The sequence below is a fragment of the Vitis riparia genome, chromosome 7, assembly GCF_004353265.1.
Source record: "Vitis riparia cultivar Riparia Gloire de Montpellier isolate 1030 chromosome 7, EGFV_Vit.rip_1.0, whole genome shotgun sequence".
NCBI classification, from domain to species: Eukaryota; Viridiplantae; Streptophyta; class Magnoliopsida; order Vitales; family Vitaceae; genus Vitis; species Vitis riparia.
Genome location: NC_048437.1, coordinates 12,657,407 through 12,678,889, shown reverse-complemented (window position 1 = coordinate 12,678,889; position 21,483 = coordinate 12,657,407). Strand labels below are relative to the sequence as shown.

Sequence of the window (21,483 nt, the reverse complement as noted above, 5' to 3'; positions counted from 1 at the left end):
CCACAGACTATATGACTAATTCTTCTCATAAATTTGTTTCATACACACCATGTCCAAGCAACAAGAAAATTTCCACAACAGGTGGTTCCCTGACAACTGTAGCCGGTCAAGGAGAAATCCATATAAACCCATCGCCTATCCTAAAAAATGTCCTTCATGTAGCAAAGCTTTCAACTAATCTCGTTTCCATATATCAACTTACTAAAGACATGAATTGCAGTGTGATTTTTCATCCTTCTCATCGTGTTTTTCAGGACCAAGGTTCAAGGAAGATGATTGGACTTGCTAAGGAAAAAGATAGGGCTCTACTACCTTGACATGCTAGGTGATTAAAATAGGATTGAGAATAAATTTCCTTTGCCATACTTCACCAAAAGCTCCATCTCAAATAAAGACAAGATTTTGCTTCATCATCTTCAATTAGTACTCGTTTAGCATTCTCAAAGTCTTGTTTCCTTCATTATTCAAAGAATTGGATATAGAAAATTTTCATTGTGAAATCTGTGAATTTGCAAAGCATCATTGTGCTTCATTCCCAAATAGCAATAAACAAGCTTCTATTCCTTTTTCTCTTATCCATAGTGATATTTGAGGTCCCTCTCCAGTTCCTAATATTTTAGGAGCAAGATGGTTCGTTTCATTTATTGACGATTGTACTCATGTGTCTTGGATCTTTCTTCGCAAAAATCTGATGTCAGTAATGTCTTTCCAAACTTCCATAATATGAATCAAAACCCAGTTTGATGTGAGAATAAAAAAGTTTAGATCTGACAATGCCAAAGATTACTTTAATCAGATTTTGTCTCCTTATTTTCAAAAACACAGAATTATTCATGAGTCATCAAGTCGTCCTGTATTAGTACTCCTCAACAAAACAGGGTCACCAAAAAGAATTATGGTCATCTTCTTGTAATTATCCATGCCTTTCTATTCCAAAACACTATTAGGGGGGAGGTAGTTCTTACGGCTGCCCATCTTATCAACAGATTACCTTCTTGGGTATTGGGGTTCAAAGTCCTATGCAAGAGTTTTCTCATTTTTTCCATGACTTTCATACTTCGAATAATCTCACACTTAGAATCTTTGGTTGTGTCTCCTTTGTTCACATTCATGCTCGCAATAAGGGAAATTAGATCCACGGGCACTTAAATGCATTTTTGTTAAGTATTCTTCGACACAAAAGGGTTACAAATGTTATCATCCACCTTCTAGGAGATTTTGTCTTTGCCGATGTGGCTTTTGTTGAAAAAAAGGGTTATTTTACGGATCCTTATCTTCAGGGAGAGACATCATTCAAGGAAGATAAGGACAAAAAAAAAAATCTCTATTTGATTTGCCCTCTACTTCCCAATCTTCTTCATCCAACCCTATTTTTTATACCATGCCTAACCCCACTCCATCTACTTTGCCTATTGTCGAACTATCCTCTTTTGATCCCATGTCTTTGGCTAACAAAAAATCAACTTACAATCCTACTAGACCACTATAGGTATACCTAAAGAGGCAAGCACCCATTGTTGAACTTGTGCAAATCCAACAGTTGGAACCAACCCCTAGAAATGAGGTAATTTCTCTACCTGAATCTTCTCATGATAATGTTTCTACCACCATTGATAATGGTGATCATGATTTGCCCATTGCTCTTAGGAAAGGCACAAGAGAATGCATCAAACACTTGTTATACCCACTTTCTTATTTCGTGACCTTTAAGAGATTGTCACCTTCCCATTGAGTCTTCCTTATCCAACTAAACACTATCGTCATTCCTAACACCTTGTCTAAGGCATTAAATAGTGAAGAGTGGAGGCGTGCCATGAATATTGAAATGGAAGCACTAGAAAAGAATAGAACGTGGGAGATAGTGGAGTTTCCAAAAGGAAAGAAGCCGATTGGGGAGTAAGTAGGTCTTTATTGTGAAATATAAGGTAGACGGGGTCTATCGAAAGGTACAAAGTGAGGCTTATTGCCAAGGGATATATCTAGACTTATGGAGTGGATTATTTAGAGATCTTTGCACCTGTAGGCAAGATGAATACAATAAGGGTGCTATTATCCTTGGCTGTCAACTTTGAATGGAGTTTGCAACAATTTGGTGTTAAGAATGCTTCTTACATGGTCATCTTGAAGATGAGATTTATATGAAAGTTCCTCCTGGATTTGACAAAAACCAAGAAGGCAAAAAAGTGTGTAAGCTCAAGAAGGCCTTGTATGGCTTAAAACAATCTCCTCATGCATGGTTTGGAAGATTTTCTAAAGTGATGATTACTAATGGATACAAGCAAAGTCAAGGTGATCACACTTTGTTCATCAAACACTCGACTTCAGGGGGAGTTACTGCATTGTTAGTTTATGTGGATGATATAATTGTGATTGGAAATGATAAGGAGGAAAGAGATGGTTTGAGGAAGTGTTTGGCAAGAGAATTTGAGATTAAAGGACCCAGCAAGTTGAAGTACTTCTTAGGTATTGAAGTGACACGGTCACAAGAAGGAATTTTTGTATCTCAACAGAAGGATGTGCTTGATTCATTAAAGGAAACCGGGAAGTTAGCGTGTAAACCAGCAGACAGCCTATTGAGCCTAATCATAAGCTCTAAGACAATAATGAAGATGCTAGTGTGGATTAGAGAAACTATTAGAGATTAGTGGGCCGATTGATCTACTTATCTCACACGAGATTTGATATAGCATCGCTGCCAGTGTGGTCAGCCAGTTTATACACAATTTGAAGGAGACTCACCTTCAAGCAATGCACTAAATACTACATTATCTCAAAGGAACACTGGGGAAAGGGATTTTATTCAAGAAGGGGATGAGTTTGACACTTGAAGCTTATTCAGATGCCAATAACCTGGAGGAGCAAAAAACCAAATGTAGTTGTGAGATCAAGCGCTAAGGCTAAGTTTAGATTGATGACACCTGGAATTTCTGAACAACTATGGTTAAAAATAATTCTAGAAAATCTGAAGATTCAATGGGAGGCACCTATGAGACTCGACCGTGACAACAAATCAGCCATCAACATTGCACATGATTCTATTTACAATATCAAAATTGTAAACCACGATAAGATTGTATAACCCTTAAGGAACTATGAACAGAACCTCTTTCTTTACTGGAAAACCTCCAAAAGTGCCTTATGGTGATTGGTCATCTTCCAAGTAAGAGCATCCTAATCTGGTGCTTAAGAAATCTCTCATCTATATTCCACAATCAGAGACTATGGATGTACTTTAGATAACAAGGAATTTAAAAATTCATCTCCCTGTAAATGTCCGATACCATTTACATGTTCCCAATAAAATGTAACTCAAGCATCAAAAAATCTTATCTAACATGATTCAATAATCATACCTCCGATATGAATACAAGAATATAACAAATTTAACTAATAAATACTATGGTTAAATTTATTTTAAGCTCATATATTTGTTTCAGATAGAACAATAAACTATGATATAATCTGTTGAATGAAAATACGATCCATGCATAAAACATCCAAATAAAGGAAGTTGAGAATCACATACTGTCAGTGGGAATATATATGATCAAGTATTTGCAAATACCTTGTAATTATTAAGAAGTTATCTCTCAAAAATAATGGGAACTATCTCATACATTAGTATTCTGCAGTGGTTTACACATACCTATGGCCTCAACTGGAGATGGTGCAACACTTGGGCTTGTGATTGATTTTGTCAAGCCAACATTCACAATGCCTTTTAGAATACCCCACTTTTTAGCATTTTCTGTTTCAGTAATTGTAATTGTTTCTGAACCAGTAACATCTTGCGCAGTATGAAAATCTCCTGGTTCCATTGACCCTGCTTCAACAGATCAAATAGATCAGTTCCTGCATCATAATCTAATATGGATACAACCATCCAACAAGAAAATGTATCTAGTTAAGTGATGCGCAGGGACACCAAATCTTTACTGAATACACAAACAGGAAGACTATTGATCTCTTATGGGGAGGTAAGTACCAACTGGTTCAAGCATAGCAATATCAGCTGCTCAATTTATTGCGCCTAGTGTGCCACCTCATGATGACTCGAAATTTTATATACCAGTTGTGGGAAAATAAGGTTTTTCCTAATTTAAGATTTTTGACTTTGTATATTCTGTAAAAATAGAATATTGGTAGTTAAGTCCCTGATTTATAGGGATCTGATTTAGGACGGTTTCCTCTTCTTATAATATGCCTAAAGTATAGCCTGTATAGCTTTTAATATAAAAAGCTGGTTGTTGTATTCAATGGAGAGAAATGAATGAGATTTTCTTCGGTTTTTCTACACCAGTTATAATAAGAACATAGTTTGAAGCCTTTAAAACTTCGTTTTGCCTTTGAGGACCGTAAAGCAACCAAAACATCAGCAATTTTTAATCCATCTGAAAAGTTTCATCTATTTAGTTTCAACACCCTGATAGTTGTAATTGAAAATTTCCAAAAGTTTCAACTACTCAACTCTCAGAGTTATCCAAAATTTCAGGGGAAATATCTTCAACATGTACTATCTCATCAAACTTTGAATCAAGACTGGGTCTCACCATCTTGTACACACTGCACCTTTTAGGACAGGATTATCAATCCTTGCTCTTATATTCAACTTGGCTGAACAACAAATTATGATTTATTCTGTTCAATGAAGCCTAGAATAAACTATAAACATTTATAGAAACTAGGTTCTTATAGACACACACTAATAGTAGGAATATATTACAACTACATCTTAGTTTTTGTTAGTTAACAAAATATAAGTGGAACCATAGTCTTTTGTATAGTGGTGTAACAGAAGGGAATAAAATAAAACTCTGAGCACTCACCTGATGCAATATCAGATGTAACAACTCCTGGGCCTTTACTTGATTCTGTTAAGCCACCATACACAACGCCTTTTACAACACCCCATTTGTTAGCACTCTTTGGTGCTATATGTGTTTCTGAAACACTAACACTTCGTGCAGCCTGAGAAAATCTTGGCTCAAGTGGACCTGCCCCAATAAGTAGTAATGTATAATTTCCTGAATTAGAATTTGATGAAGAACAATCTAAAAAGCAATCTTAGGAATGTGATCCATGAGATACAGGGGGAATTTTTGGTTAGAATAGGCAATTATGTGTTAGAATAGGCAATTATTTTCAGTAAATTAGTTGTATATTTCTAGCTACATCATTATCATTGATTTGTACCTTCTATGTATAGAAGGTTAGGATATTTTCCAAGTTTAGCAATCTATAGGTCAACTAGTGTATTCTATATATTTTGTAACATTTTGTTTTCTAAGGAATGTATCAGCTTTTCATATTTCTTTTACTAATTCACATGGTATCAAAGCCATTTAGGCTCTTGGGTTTTTTGGCAGCCTTCCGTCTGTTTTGTTTTAGGTGGAGTTGATTGTCACCATTTTGTCCTACTTCACAACCTTCATCGTCGTCATCCTTCTTTGTTTCTTAGCTCATAGCCTTCATTGTTGCTATATTTGTGATCGAGTATTAGGGAAAGCCCTTTTTCCTGATTTGAAGAAGCTTTTCACACATCTATGGGAGGAAAGGCACAAAGAATTGATGGGTAACAAAATTGAAAATAGTTGAGGTCCTACAATAGAAAATTCTGCTCTAGCAGTGTCCAAGCCAAATCAAAATCTAGGGGACAACAAAAAACCAGTGGACAAGGATAAAATGTGGTCTGATTATTGCAACAAACCAAGACACAAAAGAGCCATGTGTGGGAAGCTACATAAAAAGCCTCAAAACTTAAAACAGATCAACAACAAAGGAGGAAATCAGCCTACCAGATTGGGACAAGCCAATCATACAGTCATTGTAGAAGAAAAACCAGAACAATTAGCATTGAACAAATCTAGTATTGAGAGGCTGAAACAATTGTTGAACCAGCTGGAGAATTCCAATGCAAACTCCTCTTCAAATTCAGGTTCTTGTTTCTTGGCTCAATCAGGTACAAAGGCTTCTATTCCCATCTAAAATGACTCCAATACTTGGGTCATTGATTCAGGTGCTATAGACCACATGTCCAACATGTCTAAATTTTTTTTCCAGTTACTAACCATGTTCAGGAAAACTATAAATCAAGGTAGTTGATGGATCATTCTCCTCAGTTACTAGCCAAGGATCTGTACACATCTCATCCACCTTACCTTACACTCTGTTGTTCATGTTCTAAATAGATTATAATGAATTATTTATTGGAAAAATTACAAAAGATTTGAATTACTCCGTTGAATTCACTTCTATTGGTTATTATCTTAGTATTGTTGGGGAAGACGATTGGGCATGGTAAGCTGAAAGATATACTTTACTGCCTGGAGACTGATTAGAGAATTGGAGGTGAACAAAACCAGTTTGGACCAAATCCTTCTTTGGTATATCCATTTAGGACACCCCTCACACCCTTTGTTAAACAGATTGTCCCCTTCTTTATTTGAGAAATAGATGTTAGCAAGTTCCATTGTTTTCTTGTACTCTGAATAAACATCATTGTGTGAGCTTTCCAATAAAAGAGATTCAATTTGTTTCTCCATTTACTTTGATTCATTCAAATGTTTGGTACCTATCCCATGTTACCAATATTCCAAGTATTCGTTGGTTTGTTACTTTTGTGGACAATTGTAGTAGGACCACTTGGGATTATCTCATGAAGTCCAGTCAGAAGTGCCCTTAATTTTCTTTGCATTTCACAAGTATGCCAACACTCAGTTTAAAGTCAAAATTCAAACCTTAACACTGATAACAGCAAGGAATATTTCAATCAAGAATTGATAAATTACTTGAACAATTCTACATCAAAATGGGGTGGCTAAAAGAAAAAATAGACATCTAGAGGTAGCCCAACTCTTTTTTTCAAATGAAAGTGTCGAAATGCTATTAGGGTGATGCTATACTAATAGCTGCATACCTTATCAAAAGAATGCCAACTAAAGTCCTAGAAAACCAACCACCGGCAAACAAACTCATGACACCATTTCCCAACTTTGAAGGAGTAGGCGCCTTGCTAACAAAGGTCTTTCGGTGTGTATCCTGTGTTCATGTCCATAAACAATTACATGGAAAGTTAAATCTTAGAGCTATGAAGGATGTGTTCTTAGGGTACTCCCCCATAAAGAAAGGCTACAAATGTCTTCACCCTCCTACAAAGAAGCATTATGTCACTATGGATGTGACTTTTGTTGTAAATCAACCATACTTTGATATCACCTATCTTCAAGGGAAGAATACATCAAAATGGGAAGATATGTGGGATTGGGGTGTGGAAGAAGGGTTGAAAGAAGGAACAAATGTCATTGCTGCTGAAATTAATGATATAGTGGCTAGAAGTATTGATGCAACTAAGGATGATTAAAATAAAACAATTGTTGACCTAAATCATAGATAACCCCAGTAATCTTTCCTACAATCAATCAAACAATGTTTCACCAAAAAATGCATGTTGAAAATTCTGCTGAAACTTCTCCCAGTCCACTCACAAATAATGATACCATGGTAGAGAAACCTAGGACTCCAATTCTCAATGTGTACTCCAGGTAGAAAAGATCCATCATAACTTCTTTGACTCTATTTGTTAACCATGAAACAGGTAATGAAAATAATGATTTAAGTCCATCTTCTACTTCAAAAATCTATACTCCTAGTAATCTTGATTTTCCTGTTAATTTTAGAAAAGGGGTTCAAGCCTGCACTCGGCACCCTGTATCTCATTTTTTGTCTGTGCAGAAACTTTCACTTCAATATTAGGCCTTTCTCTCACAAGTGTTGTCTCAACGATTACCTGTCTCTTTTCAAGAATCTTTAACCTCAAAACCATGGAAAGATGTCATGAATGAGGAGATGTGATAGCATTTAAAAAAAAAAAAACTTGGGCAATTGTTGATTTACCAAAAGGAAAGAGACCCATGGGTTACAAATGGATCTTCACCATAAAGTACAAATCTGATGGATCATTGGACATCAAGGCAAGACTCATCACTACAGAGTATACTCAAACCTATGGTAGAGACTTCCATGAGACATTTGCACCAATGGCAAAGATGAATACCATCAGAATTCTTCTACCTTTAGCTACCATTAAGGATTGGTCTTTAAATTGATTTGATGTGAAGAATTCCTTCCTTCATGGAGCTTTTGAAGAAAAGGTTTATATGGACATACCAAGGGATGTGAGGAGAGAGGATAGAAGAGCAAGGTATGTAGATTGAAAACATCCCTCTATGGATTGAAACAATCACCCCAAGCACAGTTTGGGAGGTTTACCAAGTCTATGCTTGACAGAGGCTATTCCCAAATTCGAGGTGATCACACCTTATTCATAAAGCTATCTTCAATTGGGAAAGTTACTACTGATTGTGTATGTAGATGATAATGATAAGAGATGTTAGGATTGAAGGTTAATTTGACAAAAGAATTTGAAATCAAGGATAGTTGAAGTCTAAGATACTTTCTTGGAATTGAAATGGTTAGATCTCAATCAGGAATTTTTATCTCCCAACAAAAATGCACTCAAGATCTCCTTCAAGAAATGAGTATGATTAGTAGCAAAAGCTCATTGACACTTTAATAGAGGCTAATAATTGACTAGAAGAAAAACAAGAGAAGGAAGAACCAATTGATCGAGGTATTTATTAGAGATTGGTTACGAAGCTTATCCACCTATCATGCATCAGAATAATTTTGTGAGAGTGGCGAGTCAATTTATGCATGCTCCTCTAAAACCCTAAAGCGAAGCGGTTTACAAAATTGTTAGATACTTGACAGGCCTCTTGTTTCATAAGGGTGGTGAGCCTAAGTTAGGAGCTTATATAGATGTTGATTGGGCTAGCTCCATGACAGACATAAGATCGACTACTAGGTAGAGCACCTTCTTAGGAGATAATTTGGTTACTTGGAGAAGCAAGAAATAACTAGTGTTAAGATCATATGGTTTCATTATAGGATATATTGGAAGGTAATTGAAGTTGAACTAAGGTTAATTATGAATAATTGATCTAAGTAATTGAGATTCCTAATTTGAGATTTTAATGGATCTAGATTTAAAGTTAAATCAAATATTGGTTTGGGTGAGATTATAAGATTTTTAACTTAACTTGATGAATAATAGATCTTAATGACATTTTCACCATAGATATTGATTTCTAATGAATTTTGAATTTTTTTCATTAATAGATCTTGTTCCAATTTTGGCCAATTTTACCTTTTCATTTCTCAATTTGCATCTATGATATTTCACTATCTCACCTTTTAATCATCACCATCTCAATGCACACTATATTCTTTCTTGATTACCGAATACATTTGTCATCCTAATGGACAATAGGTCTACTTGTCTCAAACCTTTGGAACTCTGGAAGAAACTTGTCGAGGTGCCATTAACTAACACAAAGAAGTGAGTCATAGTAATGCACCATTTAGTCTACTTAATCCAATTGAAGCCAAAACATATTTTTTCTAAAACCACCAGCACAAAATCCTAATTAACATGATTGAATGCCTTCTCAATATTCAACTTACAAATGACCTCACTTTCAGGACTCTTCAACCTAGGATTAATAACTTCATTTCCTATGAGGACTGCAAGATATGTCTACCTTCTACAAAAGCGCGTTGAGAAGTTGAAACCACCTTGCCCACCAGTTTTTCAGTCTGTTAGTTAGAGTAAACACATTCTCTTCTCATCTTCTTTGTTCTCTGATTACTACTCAAAAAGTGCTATTTCATAGCTTGCAATTAACTCTTTTAAACACTTTTGAGTAGTAGTTATTGTCTTTTAACCCAATTAACATGTTAAGGACCCTTACAATCACTTCTAATCAAATTGTGTAAGTTTTGGTGTTTTTGTTAGTAATTTGATCACCAAAGCAATCCAAGATTGAGGAGAGTTATTTGGAATCCATGGCAAAGCAATGAAGAGCTCAGAAACATGAAGAACCAAAGCTTTGAAGTCCTTTGCCATAAGCAAATCCGGAATGCAAGGAGAGAAGCAAAGAGGAGAAAAGCAAAGAAAGAAGAAAACAGAGGACTGCAGCTGCAGTCTTCCTTCGCATTTTTGGAGCACTTCCCGAAGTCCATTTTCTACATGCTATATACCATTTCAAAGCTCAGGAAGTCAAGAATCCAATGCTTCAAACCGTGTACAATTTGGAGCTGAAATGAGTAAGTTACAGCTGTTGGAAGCTGATCACTCCAAGCTGAAGGAAGGATTCAGCAAAGTGTTGCTGAATCACCCTTTTGTTGCGAGATATTTCGCAACACTTTTGCACAGTGCTATGGATTTCCCCTGAAGCTTCACGCCGCGATGGAAGCCAAACTCCACAAGATGGAAGTCCACTTTGCAAAGGTGTTGAATCACCTGGCTGCTATGAAGAAATTTCGCAACCCCTCTTGTACACCTGCGAAATCTCGTAGACCTCACTTTTCACCTGCGAAGTGGTCCTTAGTGCTTCCCGATATTTGTAACCGACACTTGGAGATATTTTTCATTAGATTTTTGTTGCCTAAATGCCCAAATTCTCCTTGTAAGTCACCAATGATAGATTTCCTTAGCTTTTAAGTTAGGAATTTGGCAAAATATCAAGGGAATAGCTATCATTGTAATTTTGGTTTAAAGGGAGCCCGAGGAGCCTGTTCTGGGGGTGTTAGAGTTTTGTGTTCCAAGGAGATCCTTTGTACAGTTTTGGGAAGGAAGTAAAATACAGAGCACTTGCTCTGTTTTTCCTATATATTCTTGTCTTCTCTTTCATTTTCATTTTCTTTCTAGCCAATCAAACTCTGAGGATTTTTCCTCAGAGGATGAGAGGCTAAGCTCTTTGTCTCTTGGAGTGAAGAAAGTCGGGTGAGTTTCCTCATGCATAAATTGGAAGTTTTGTTGTTTTAGTTGTTAATGAAGAGAAAGTGTGACCCGTTAATGGTTTTTATCTTTTTAGTTAACTTAAAACTCCTTTAAATCACCTGGGCCAACACTTGGTAAGGCAAGTGATCTCCATCCATGGAAATTCACTAGTTTACCCCTTGCGAGCCTTTGGGAGGTGACTTGAAGGTAGGATTTTCTAGAATTGCCAACACTTGGTAAGCTTTTGGACTCCAAGGAGACATCCATTAGTTATCTCTTGCGAGCTTTTGACGGGTAATCCAAGGTTAAAGATCACCTTGAATGGCAAGTGCTAGGTGAGAGGTATGAGCCATTGCAAGATGCATCAGTGAGAGGAATTTAGTGTTTGAACCCATTAATGGGAAGCATTTGTGCAGCACCTGTTAGAGAATTGACTTTATGTTAATTCTCTAATATGAGGAAAAGAAACAAGTGACCGGAACTCTCTTTTTTGTATGAGGAATTTGAGCCTAGTGATCTAAACTCCAAGAAACACTTTTCTTTATAAGTAAAATCAGTTACTATTTTTGGTTAGCTTAAAACCAATCTTTGTTCAAACATCTTTATGTTTTATTTTAAAGCTAACCTTGAAATGAAAAGGCACCAATTCAGCTTTGAATTAATATCATTTGTGAAGTGAAAACCCATCCCAGTGAACGATCCTAGAGCCACTATGCTATAGTAGCTTTGTCTTTGCCACCCTAGTATATGGTGTAATAGGTTATAAATTTTGTTGATTAATCCCTCAATCAAGGAGCACCAGCTGGACACGAATCGGCTGAGACACCAATTAGGCATGAATCATTCTCTAGTACATATAACATCAAATCTCACCGTTTATAATTTCTAGGATTGGAGGATTATAATTATACACCATTTTCACAGATATAAAATTTTTCCAATGGCAACCTATCCTTCTAGTAGAGATTAGCATCTTTTATAAATGAAAACCAAGAAACCCACTAATTATTCGTAGGTTTCCCTAAAAGAAGTCCTTTCCACTGCAAGTATGTTTGAAACTTCAAATGGATACACTCCAGACATTAACATACTGGTATCATTGCCTCATATGGAAAAGTTATGTTCATATTAATTTTCAACATGTTGTCTAGGATAGTTTGTGAAGCAGATAATATTAAATCATTTTTTCATGGATTAATCAAGAATTAAGATCTAAAAAAAACAAGAAACTGAAAAGAGAACATGACAAGGAGGTGCCTTTTTAGGATGAACAACATTAAATCATACCAACATACCTTTTCCTTTAGTTTCATCTGCATATCCTTCATGAAATGTTTCTTCTTGTTTGCCACTCTCTCCAATTTCAATTATGGATTCTTTGTGAAATGCAGCCTCTTGTATGTTATTTTCATCTGCATAATACAATTTAGGATACATGGAAACTCAATTAATGAATAAGGCACCTAATTAACATCTTTAACTGCACCATAGCATTGATGCTTCAAAATCTGTAACCAAAAGATAAAAAAGATTTAAAAAAAAAAAAGACCTATTTCAAAGGAATATTGAGCACAGAAGAAAAAATTATTAAATAAAATGACCAGCTAATCAGTAGTCTTGTTAACCACAAGTTGTTAGGAAAAAAACCCTATTGATAGCAGTAATATATCAAGACACTAAAACGCACACCTTATTACCTTGAGAAATGCTTGGAATTATATTATAACTAGTGAAAAAAAATACTTACATCCCTCAAAATTGTGGAATCCTAGTATTGGCAAGTCCAATTTTGATGGGATATACCTATAATGCCCATCAAACAAGCCAAGATATCAAGCTCTATGCTAGTCCTTCTAGAGAATCTTGGAGAGTTGAAGGCTTAGATTGGTCTCCTATATCTAGAGAGAGTGCGTCTAGGTTGGAATCCCCTTTTACTGAAGAAGAGATCTCTAAGGCCATTTTTCAGATGGATAGGGATGAAGCACCAGGGCCTGATGGATTTACTATTGCAGTGTTTCAAGATTGTTGGGATGTGATTAAGGAGGACTTAGTGAAAGTGTTTGATGAGTTTCACAGGAGCGGGGTAATTAATCAAAGCACTAATGCGTCCTTCATAGTTCTGTTACCTAAAAAAAGTATAGCAAAGAAGATATCAGACTATAGACCCATTAGCTTGATCACAAGTCTTTACAAGATTATAGCCAAAGTGTTAGCAGGGCATCTAAGAGGGATACTTCATGAAACCATCCATTCCACTCAAGGAGCTTTTGTTCAAGGGAGACAAATTTTGGACGCAGTCCTCATAGCCAATGAGATAGTGGATGAGAAAAAACGATCAGGGGAGGAAGGAGTTGTCTTTAAAATTGACTTTGAAAAGGCTTATGACCATGTGAGTTGGGATTTTTTGGACCATGTGATGGAGGAAAAGGGGTTCAATCCTAGATGGAGGAAATGGATAAGAGGTTGTCTGTCATCGGTGTCTTTTGCAATTCTAGTGAATGGAAACGCTAAAGGGTGGATTAAGGCATCTAGAGGTTTAAGACAAGGAGACCCTTTATCCCCTTTTTTGTTCACCATAGTAGCAGATGTTTTGAGCAGGATGTTATTGAGAGCAGAGGAAAGGAATGCTCTAGAGGGTTTCAGGGTGGGTAGGAACAGAACAAGGGTGTCCCATTTACAATTTGCAGATGACACCATTTTCTTCTCTAGTACTCGAGAAGAGGACTTGCTAACTCTCAAGAGCGTTTTGCTAGTGTTTGGGCATATTTCTGGGCTGAAGGTTAACCTTGATAAAAGTAATATTTATGACATCAACCTCGGTCAGGATCATCTTCATAGGTTGGCCGAGTTGCTTGATTGCAAGGCATCTGGGTGGCCCATACTCTACCTGGGTCTTCCTCTGGGTGGGAATCCCAAGTCGGGTAGTTTCTGGGATCTTGTGATTGAGAGGATCTCGAGCAGATTAGATGGGTGGCAAAAGGCATATTTATCGTTTGGAGGTGGGATAACTCTCATTCAATCTTGTCTCACTCATATGCCTTGTTACTTCCTTTCATTGTTTAAGATTCCCGCCTCCGTGGCAGTAAGAATTGAGAGGTTGCAAAGAGACTTTTTATGGTCCGGGGTTGGGGAAGGCAAAAGAGATCATCTAGTTAGTTGGGATGTAGTGTCAAATCCGAAGGCGAAAGGGGGTTTGGGTCTCGGAAGGATTTCCTTGCGGAATTCCGCTCTCTTAGGGAAATGGTTGTGGAGGTATCCCAGGGAGGGTTCAGCGCTGTGGCATCAGGTCATTTTAAGCATTTATGGATCAAACTCTAATGGTTGGGACGCCAACACTGTTGTTAGATGGTCACATCGTTGTCCTTGGAAGGCTATTGCACAAGTTTTCCAAGATTTTTCCAAGTTTACTCGGTTCATGGTAGGAGATGGGGAAAGAATTTGATTCTGGGAAGACTTGTGGTGGGGGGATCAACCTATGGGGGTCCGTTATCCAAGACTACTTAGAGTAGTAATGGATAAAAATATTCCTATTTCTTCAATTCTCGGATCCACTCGACCCTTCTCTTGGAAATTTAACTTCCGCCGTAACCTTTCCGATTCCGAGATAGAAGATTTAGAGAGTCTCATGCGGTCTCTTGATCTTATACATTCCAGATAAGAGATCTTGGTCTTTATCTTCTTCAGGACTTTTCACAGTCAAATCTTTCTTTCTTGCCTTATCCCAAAGATCTGGTTTGCCTTCAGTTTTCCCTTCCAAATTAGTCTGGAATTCTCAAGTCCCCTTCAAAATCAAGTCCTTTGTCTGGTTGGTGGCTCACAAGAAGGTAAATACTAATGACATGCTACAGTTGAGAAGACCCTACAAAGCACTTAGTCCCGACATTTGTATGTTGTGCATGAAGCAGGGAGAAACAGTAGATCATCTTTTTCTTCATTGCCCTCTGACGATGGGGTTGTGGTACAGACTATTTCAGTTAAAAAAGATAGATTGGGTCCCTCCTAGGAGCATCTGTGACATGCTTTCTACCAATTTTAATGGGTTTGGATCTTCTAAGAGAGGGATTGTATTATGGCAAGCTGTGTGCATCGCTTTATTATGGGTGGTGTGGCGGGAAAGAAATGCAAGGATCTTTGAGGATAAAACAAGGAATTCAGAGAACCTTTGGGACATGATTCATTTCCTTGCTTCTCTTTGGGCTTTTTGTTCTAAGGTTTTTAAGGGGATTCCCCTTAATGTGATACTCCTTGATTGGTTAGCGGCGTGTAACTCCATTGGGGTGGCCTAACTCATTGCAGTTGCCTGTATCTACTTTGTATTTTCTCGCATTTGTTTCTTTGTAGTTTTGTTTTTCTTTGGTGGGAGGATTCCTCATCCTTCTCTTGTACTTTCCTTTTTATCAATATATGCCTTTGTCGTTTCCAATCAAAAAAAAAAAAAAGATATCAAGCTGATGAAAGATTAAGGGCTGCAAACAATCCATACGGTGCTCTTGGGTGAGTTTTTATTCTGTGATTATGCATGGCAAGGTCATCTGATCTAACAAGTTTTAAAACACAATTTTACACACTGTGTCGTTTGATTTCATACACACACACACACACACACATAGAGAGAGAGAGAGAGAGAGAGAAAGATTGTAAGAGTTTTAATGAGCAAAGATGTTTGAACCCTTTTTTTTGTCCCTGATTGGAAGGTGTTAAGGATGATTAAGGCAAATTAGCAGGCAGTAGTCATGTAATTATACCTTAGATAAAATAAAAGAACAAAAAAGAAAGAAGGAAACAGCGTTACACAAATTTCTTCACAGATACAATATGCTACCTCAATTTCATAACACAACTAAATCAGAGTTGTGAATATGTAGTTCAACAAGTTTTTGTTGTAAAGATACAAAGCCTGTTGGTGAAATGAAATGATGCAGCAAAAGAATAGGGATAACAGAATTGCAGATCAAACATTCTGAAGGGACTTAGCATTCACTCTTATCATGCACGAATACGATATATTGCCCATACCTTCATTGTTCATTTCCATTGCATCATCTACTTTTTCTCTAATATCAATTTTCACTTCTTTGGTGAGTGAAGATCCTTCAGTGAGAGAAATAGTTGTGCCAATTTCAGTTCCTTCAATGCCAAATAAATAAACAGAAGTTGAAGCATTTTGTGTATAGGGAATGTCACCATTTTGATCAAATAGCGTTCCATTCAAGTCATGCAATGGATCTTTTGTTGTAACACCATTCTCTTCCACATATTGTCTCTGATCATCTCCTGAATCAGCACATCAAGTAAGAAGTATTATCTAGAGCAAAAGGAACAGAAGATTTAAGCATTGCTCAGTTAATGTCAAACAAACAGCAAAAATAAGCAAACTCCAATCTTATCCAATGCATCATTAAAACATTGATAATTTCAACCTTTCATTTATTTTTAGGGCTATGTTTAATACCATTGCTCCAAGGAAAAAGTTTTTCTTAAGAAATGAAAACACAAATTTTCAAACAACAATTGAAAGATAAGCATTTTAATATCTTAAGAAACAGACCTTTCACAATGTTTCAGAATCTATTAGATTGGACTTTAGGATTTTGGGAGAAGAAGAAGACAAGGATGACAGTAAAGAAGTCTCTTTATGTGCTTAGTTGAATGTTAATTCATTCTATAATAAAAATATCCAATGTCTAAAATCCCAAATTAATCTCAATATGATTAAAATAGCCATTTATCGCTCACATTAACTTGCTGCTTGCATGCATATCATGAGCCTATCTTCCTCTAAACATCATTGGGTTGTGAAATGGAGACTCCTTTCATCAATATATCAACAATTTGGCCCTAATCTTTGCAAAACATATAGGATCAACCAACTTAGAATTTTATTTTCTAGACAAAATGTGGATCTACCTCAATGTGCATTTCCTTGTGTCGTACTAAAAGTCAAGCAACAGCTGTATCAGCCCTTTGTCTCAAAATAAAATAAACAGTCCTCAAACAAAATGGTTCCTTTTTCCTTCCATAAGCATTCTCAATAGAGGAGTTTCAGGGACAATTGCATCCTCCATGGGTGAAATTCTGACAATAAGCCCAGGAGTTTACTACTACCACATGAGTTGTGTGGAAGTAGAGTTACCACCTATGGAACAGTCTCTGTGATTCTAAAACTATTCTGAATTTTGGGATTGGGGTATTGATGGGGGAAAGCCTTTTAAAGTTTATTCAAGGAAGAAAGGAAATACCTACATAAACTTTAAGTAGGATTAATATTAATTAGAATTGAACTGGGATTGGTATTTGTTAGAATCTAATTAGGATTAGTTAGTTGAATTATAATATAATTAGTATTTGAGTCATGATAGGTTATTAGAGTCTTAGCAGACCTTGGATGTTATAATTAGAATTAGAATCATAATAGGTTATTAGAGTTCTAGTAGACTTTGGATTTCTTAGAGAAGCCTATAAATAGGCTAATCAATGTAAATCAAATGGATGAATTGTTATGAATAATATTATATTTTATTTCATTGCAAGGTTGCAACCCTCAATGGTGAGACACCATTGATTTTCTTCTAAGTGAGACTCCTAGAAGGCCTTAGTGAGACTCCTAGAAAGCCTTAGTGAGACTATAAGGTTTTCCATCTTTTCTTCATTGTTTCTTCTTTCTCTCTATTTCTTATCTTATAATTTTCTCTACCATAAAATTTATTCTTTGTTCCTCTCCTTACACCCTAAAAAATAAAACCCTAGTCCACCTACCTTTGAGTGTAGGCAACCATCCTAGGGTTGTCCTACATCAATTTTGGTATCAAAGCCAAAGTTCTTGGCTTGAAGGCATATGCAATTAAGGAGTGGAGCAACTTGTGCAAGCATGAGTTCCAAAAAAACTTCTAGCAATCAAGATGCCGCTACAATACGCTTGGAGGAAATCTTAGCCACACAACAATCCCATCAAGATGCTATAATACAACTAAATAGCAAACTTGATGAGATCATGAAGTTATTAGAAAAGAGTCAAGAAAAAGGACCAATTGAAGAGGAGATTGCAAGTCATCAATTTAGACAATCGTCAAGTCGATCACGCGAAGAACAAGACAATTTTATGATGGGGAATCAAAGGGCCAAACTTTTTGAGCTAGATGATGACGTGACAAAAAAGATACGTCTTGAAGTTGCTGAATTTTATGGAAAATTAAATCCAACAGCTTTTCTTGATTGGATTATGTGAATGGAAGATTACTTTGATTGGTATGCAATGCCCAAAATTAGAAAAGTTCGTTTTGTGAAAGCAAAGTTGAAAGGAGCAGCACGTCTATGGTGGCATAATATTGAGAATCAAGTTCATAGAACTGGTCAACCACCTATTGACACATGGGACGAGATGAAGTTGAAAATGAAGGAGCACTTTCTCCTAACTGAATATGAACAACTTATGTATACAAAATTGTTTTCCCTTAAACAAGGTACCAAGTCTGTTGAAGAATATACAGAAAAATTCCATGAATTGAGCATTCAAAATCAAGTGCGGGAAAGTGATGCTCAACTTGCAGCCCGCTACAAAGCTGGACTTCGAATGGAGATTCAACTTGAGATGATAGTTGCACACACTTATACCGTAGATGATGTTTATTAACTAGCCCTCAAAATAGAAGAAGACTTCAAATTTCGGGTTTCCAGATGTCCAAATTCACAAATTGGGAGCACTTTCTCCAATAGGACAGCAAGCAAACCTTTAAGCACATCAAGCTTGAGAACTTCTAATCATGTGAATGGTGGGGGCAACACTCAACAGACTTTGAATGTGGCTCATAAGAATGATAAAAAGGGTAAAACTTCAATGAGTATTGGAGATAGAAAAGTAGACGTGACTCCTTTATGCTGTAAGTGTGGTGGGCATGGTCATTATGCTGTTGTGTGCCCAACCAAAGGTTTACACTTTTGTGTTGAAGAATCAGAATCTAAATTGGAAAGTTACCCAAAGGAAGAAGAAACCTACAATGAAGATGAAGTTAGTGAAGAATGTGACTACTATGATGGTATGACGGAAGGACATAGTCTTGTAGTACGACCTTTATTAGTTGTCCCAAAGGTAAAAGGAGAAGAAGATTGGCAACGTACTAGCATTTTCCAGACACGTATTTCTTGCCAAGGGAGATTATGCACCATGATCATTAATGGAGGTAGCAGTTTGAACATAACTTCACAAGAACTTGTTGAGAAGCTAAACCTTAAAACAGCGAGACATCGAAATCCATTAAGAGTAGCATGGGTTAATGACACCTCTATCATGTTAAGTTTTCGTTGCTTAGTAACCTTCCTTTCTGGTAAGGACTTTGAAGAGTCTGTATGTTGTGAGGTTTTACCCATAAAAGTAAGTCATATTTTACTTGGAAGACCTTGGCTCTTTGATAGAAGAGTTCAACATGATGGCTATGAAAATACATATGCTCTCATACACAACAGACATAAGAAGATCCTTCGTCTAATGAAAGAAGTCCCTCCAATTAAAAACTCAGAGGAGGAAGCACAACCAAAAAAGGTACTTACAATGTGTCAATTTGAAAATGAGAGCAAGGAAACTAAAGTTATTTTTGCTTTAATGGTTCAGAAAGTGGAAGAATTTAAAGAAAAAGATAAAGAATATCCAACAAACGTACGTAAAATCCTTGATGACTTTTCTGATTTGTGGCCTGTAGAGTTACCTAATCAACTCCCTCCTCTGCATGACATACAACATGCCATTGATTTGATTCCCAGCGCATCATTACCAAATTTACCAGCCTACAAAATGAATCCAACAGTGAATTGAAAAGGCAAGTTGATGAATTACTTACTAAAGGCTTTATTCATGAAAGCCTAAGTCTTTGTGGAGTTCCTGCCCTACTAACACCAAAGAAGGATGGATCATGGCGGATGTGTGTGGATAGTCGTGCAATCAACAAAATCACAATCAAGTATCGTTTTCCAATTCCAAGACTTGATGACATGCTAGATATGATGGTTGGATTAGTAATCTTCTCAAAGATTGATTTAAGAAGTGGATATCATCAAATACGTATTAGACCAGGGGATGAATGGAGGACATCTTTCAAAACTAAGGATGGATTGTATGAGTGGTTAGTCATGCCGTTTGGACTAACCAATGCTCCAAGTACCTTCATGCGCGTTATGATGTAGGTATTGAAACCTTTTATTGGACAGTTTGTTGTTGTCTATTTTGATGATATTCTTATCTATAGTCGATCTTGTGAAGATCATGAGGAACACTTGAAGCAAGTAATGCGCACTCTTAGGGCTGAAAATTTTTACATTAATTTGAAAAAATGTACCTTCATGAGCCCTAGTGTTGTATTTCTTGGCTTTGTTATGTCTTCTTAGAGTGTTGAAACAGATCCGGAGAAGATTAAGGCTATTGTTGATTGGCCAATACCAACAAATATCCATGAAGTGCAAAGCTTCCATTGAATGGCTACATTCTATCGACGATTTATTCGAAATTGCAGCTCTATTATGGCCCCAATTACTAAATGCATGAAACCTAGTTTATTTATTTGGACCAAGGTGGCCAACAAGGCATTTGAAGAAATCAAATCCAAGATGGTGAACCCTGCTATCCTACGTCTACCAGACTTTAAGTATTTGAGGTGGCCTATGATGCTTCCCATGTGGGAATTGGAGCAGTTCTTAGCCAAGAGGGACATCTTGTGGCTTTCTTTAGTGAGAAGCTCAATGAAGCAAAGAAAAAATACTCCACATATGATCTTGAATTCTATGTGGTGGTGCAAGCAATTAGGCATTGGCAACATTATCTCAGTTACAAGGAATTTGTTTTGTATTCGGATCATGAAGCCTTGCGATATCTTAATTCTCAAAAGAAGCTTAACACTCGACATGCAAAATGGAGTAGTTTTCTTCAGTTGTTTACCTTTAATTTAAAGCATTGTGCAGGAATTGAAAATAAAGTAGCCGATGCCCTTAGTGGGAAGGTCCTTCTCTTAGTAAACATGTCAGCCACTACAATTGGATTTGAAGAATTAAAGCATTGTTATGACAATGATGCTGATTTTGGAGATGTTTATTCCTCTCTTTTGAGTGGTTCAAAAGCAACATGTATTGATTTCCAGATTTTAGAAGGGTACTTGTTTTATAAAAATCATTTATGTTTACGAAGGACTTCCCTACGTTATCATGTCATATGGGAACTTCATGGAGGCAGAATGGGTGGACATTTTGGACGAGATAAGACCATTGCTTTGGTGGAAAATCGCTTCTTTTGGCCTAGTTTAAAGAAGGATGTTTGGAAGGTTATCAAACAATGTCGAGCATGTCAAGTAAGAAAAGGTTCAAAGCAAAATACAAGGTTATATACACCATTACCAATTCCATCCAAACCTTGGGAAGACTTGAGCATGGATTTTGTACTTGGACTACCAAGGACACAACGGGGCTTTGATTCTATATTTGTTGTGGTTGACAGATTTTCCAAAATGGCACATTTTATCCCATGTAACAAGGCTTCAAATGCTTCTTATGTTGCTGCCTTGTTCTTTAAAGAAGTAGTTCGATCGCATGGATTACCACAATCCATTGTTTCTGATTGCGATGTCAAGTTTATGAGCTATTTTTGGAAAACCTTGTGAGCCAAG

The 21,483-nt window shown here is 36.7% G+C and overlaps 1 protein-coding gene across 1 annotated transcript in view; it reads right to left on the bottom strand.

The window, feature by feature from the left end:
• LOC117918045 (membrane protein of ER body-like protein) overlaps positions 1 to 21,483 on the bottom strand; it is a 48,511-nt gene that overhangs the window by 8,806 nt on the left and 18,222 nt on the right. The window contains exons 6-10 of the mRNA XM_034834575.1: positions 16,025 to 16,114; positions 15,857 to 15,931; positions 12,136 to 12,252; positions 4,827 to 4,994; positions 3,647 to 3,823 (exon numbers count right to left, since the gene is read on the bottom strand). Coding sequence (XP_034690466.1) covers positions 3,647 to 3,823; positions 4,827 to 4,994; positions 12,136 to 12,252; positions 15,857 to 15,931; positions 16,025 to 16,114 — 627 coding nt within the window. The remainder of the gene's footprint in view (positions 1 to 3,646; positions 3,824 to 4,826; positions 4,995 to 12,135; positions 12,253 to 15,856; positions 15,932 to 16,024; positions 16,115 to 21,483) is intronic.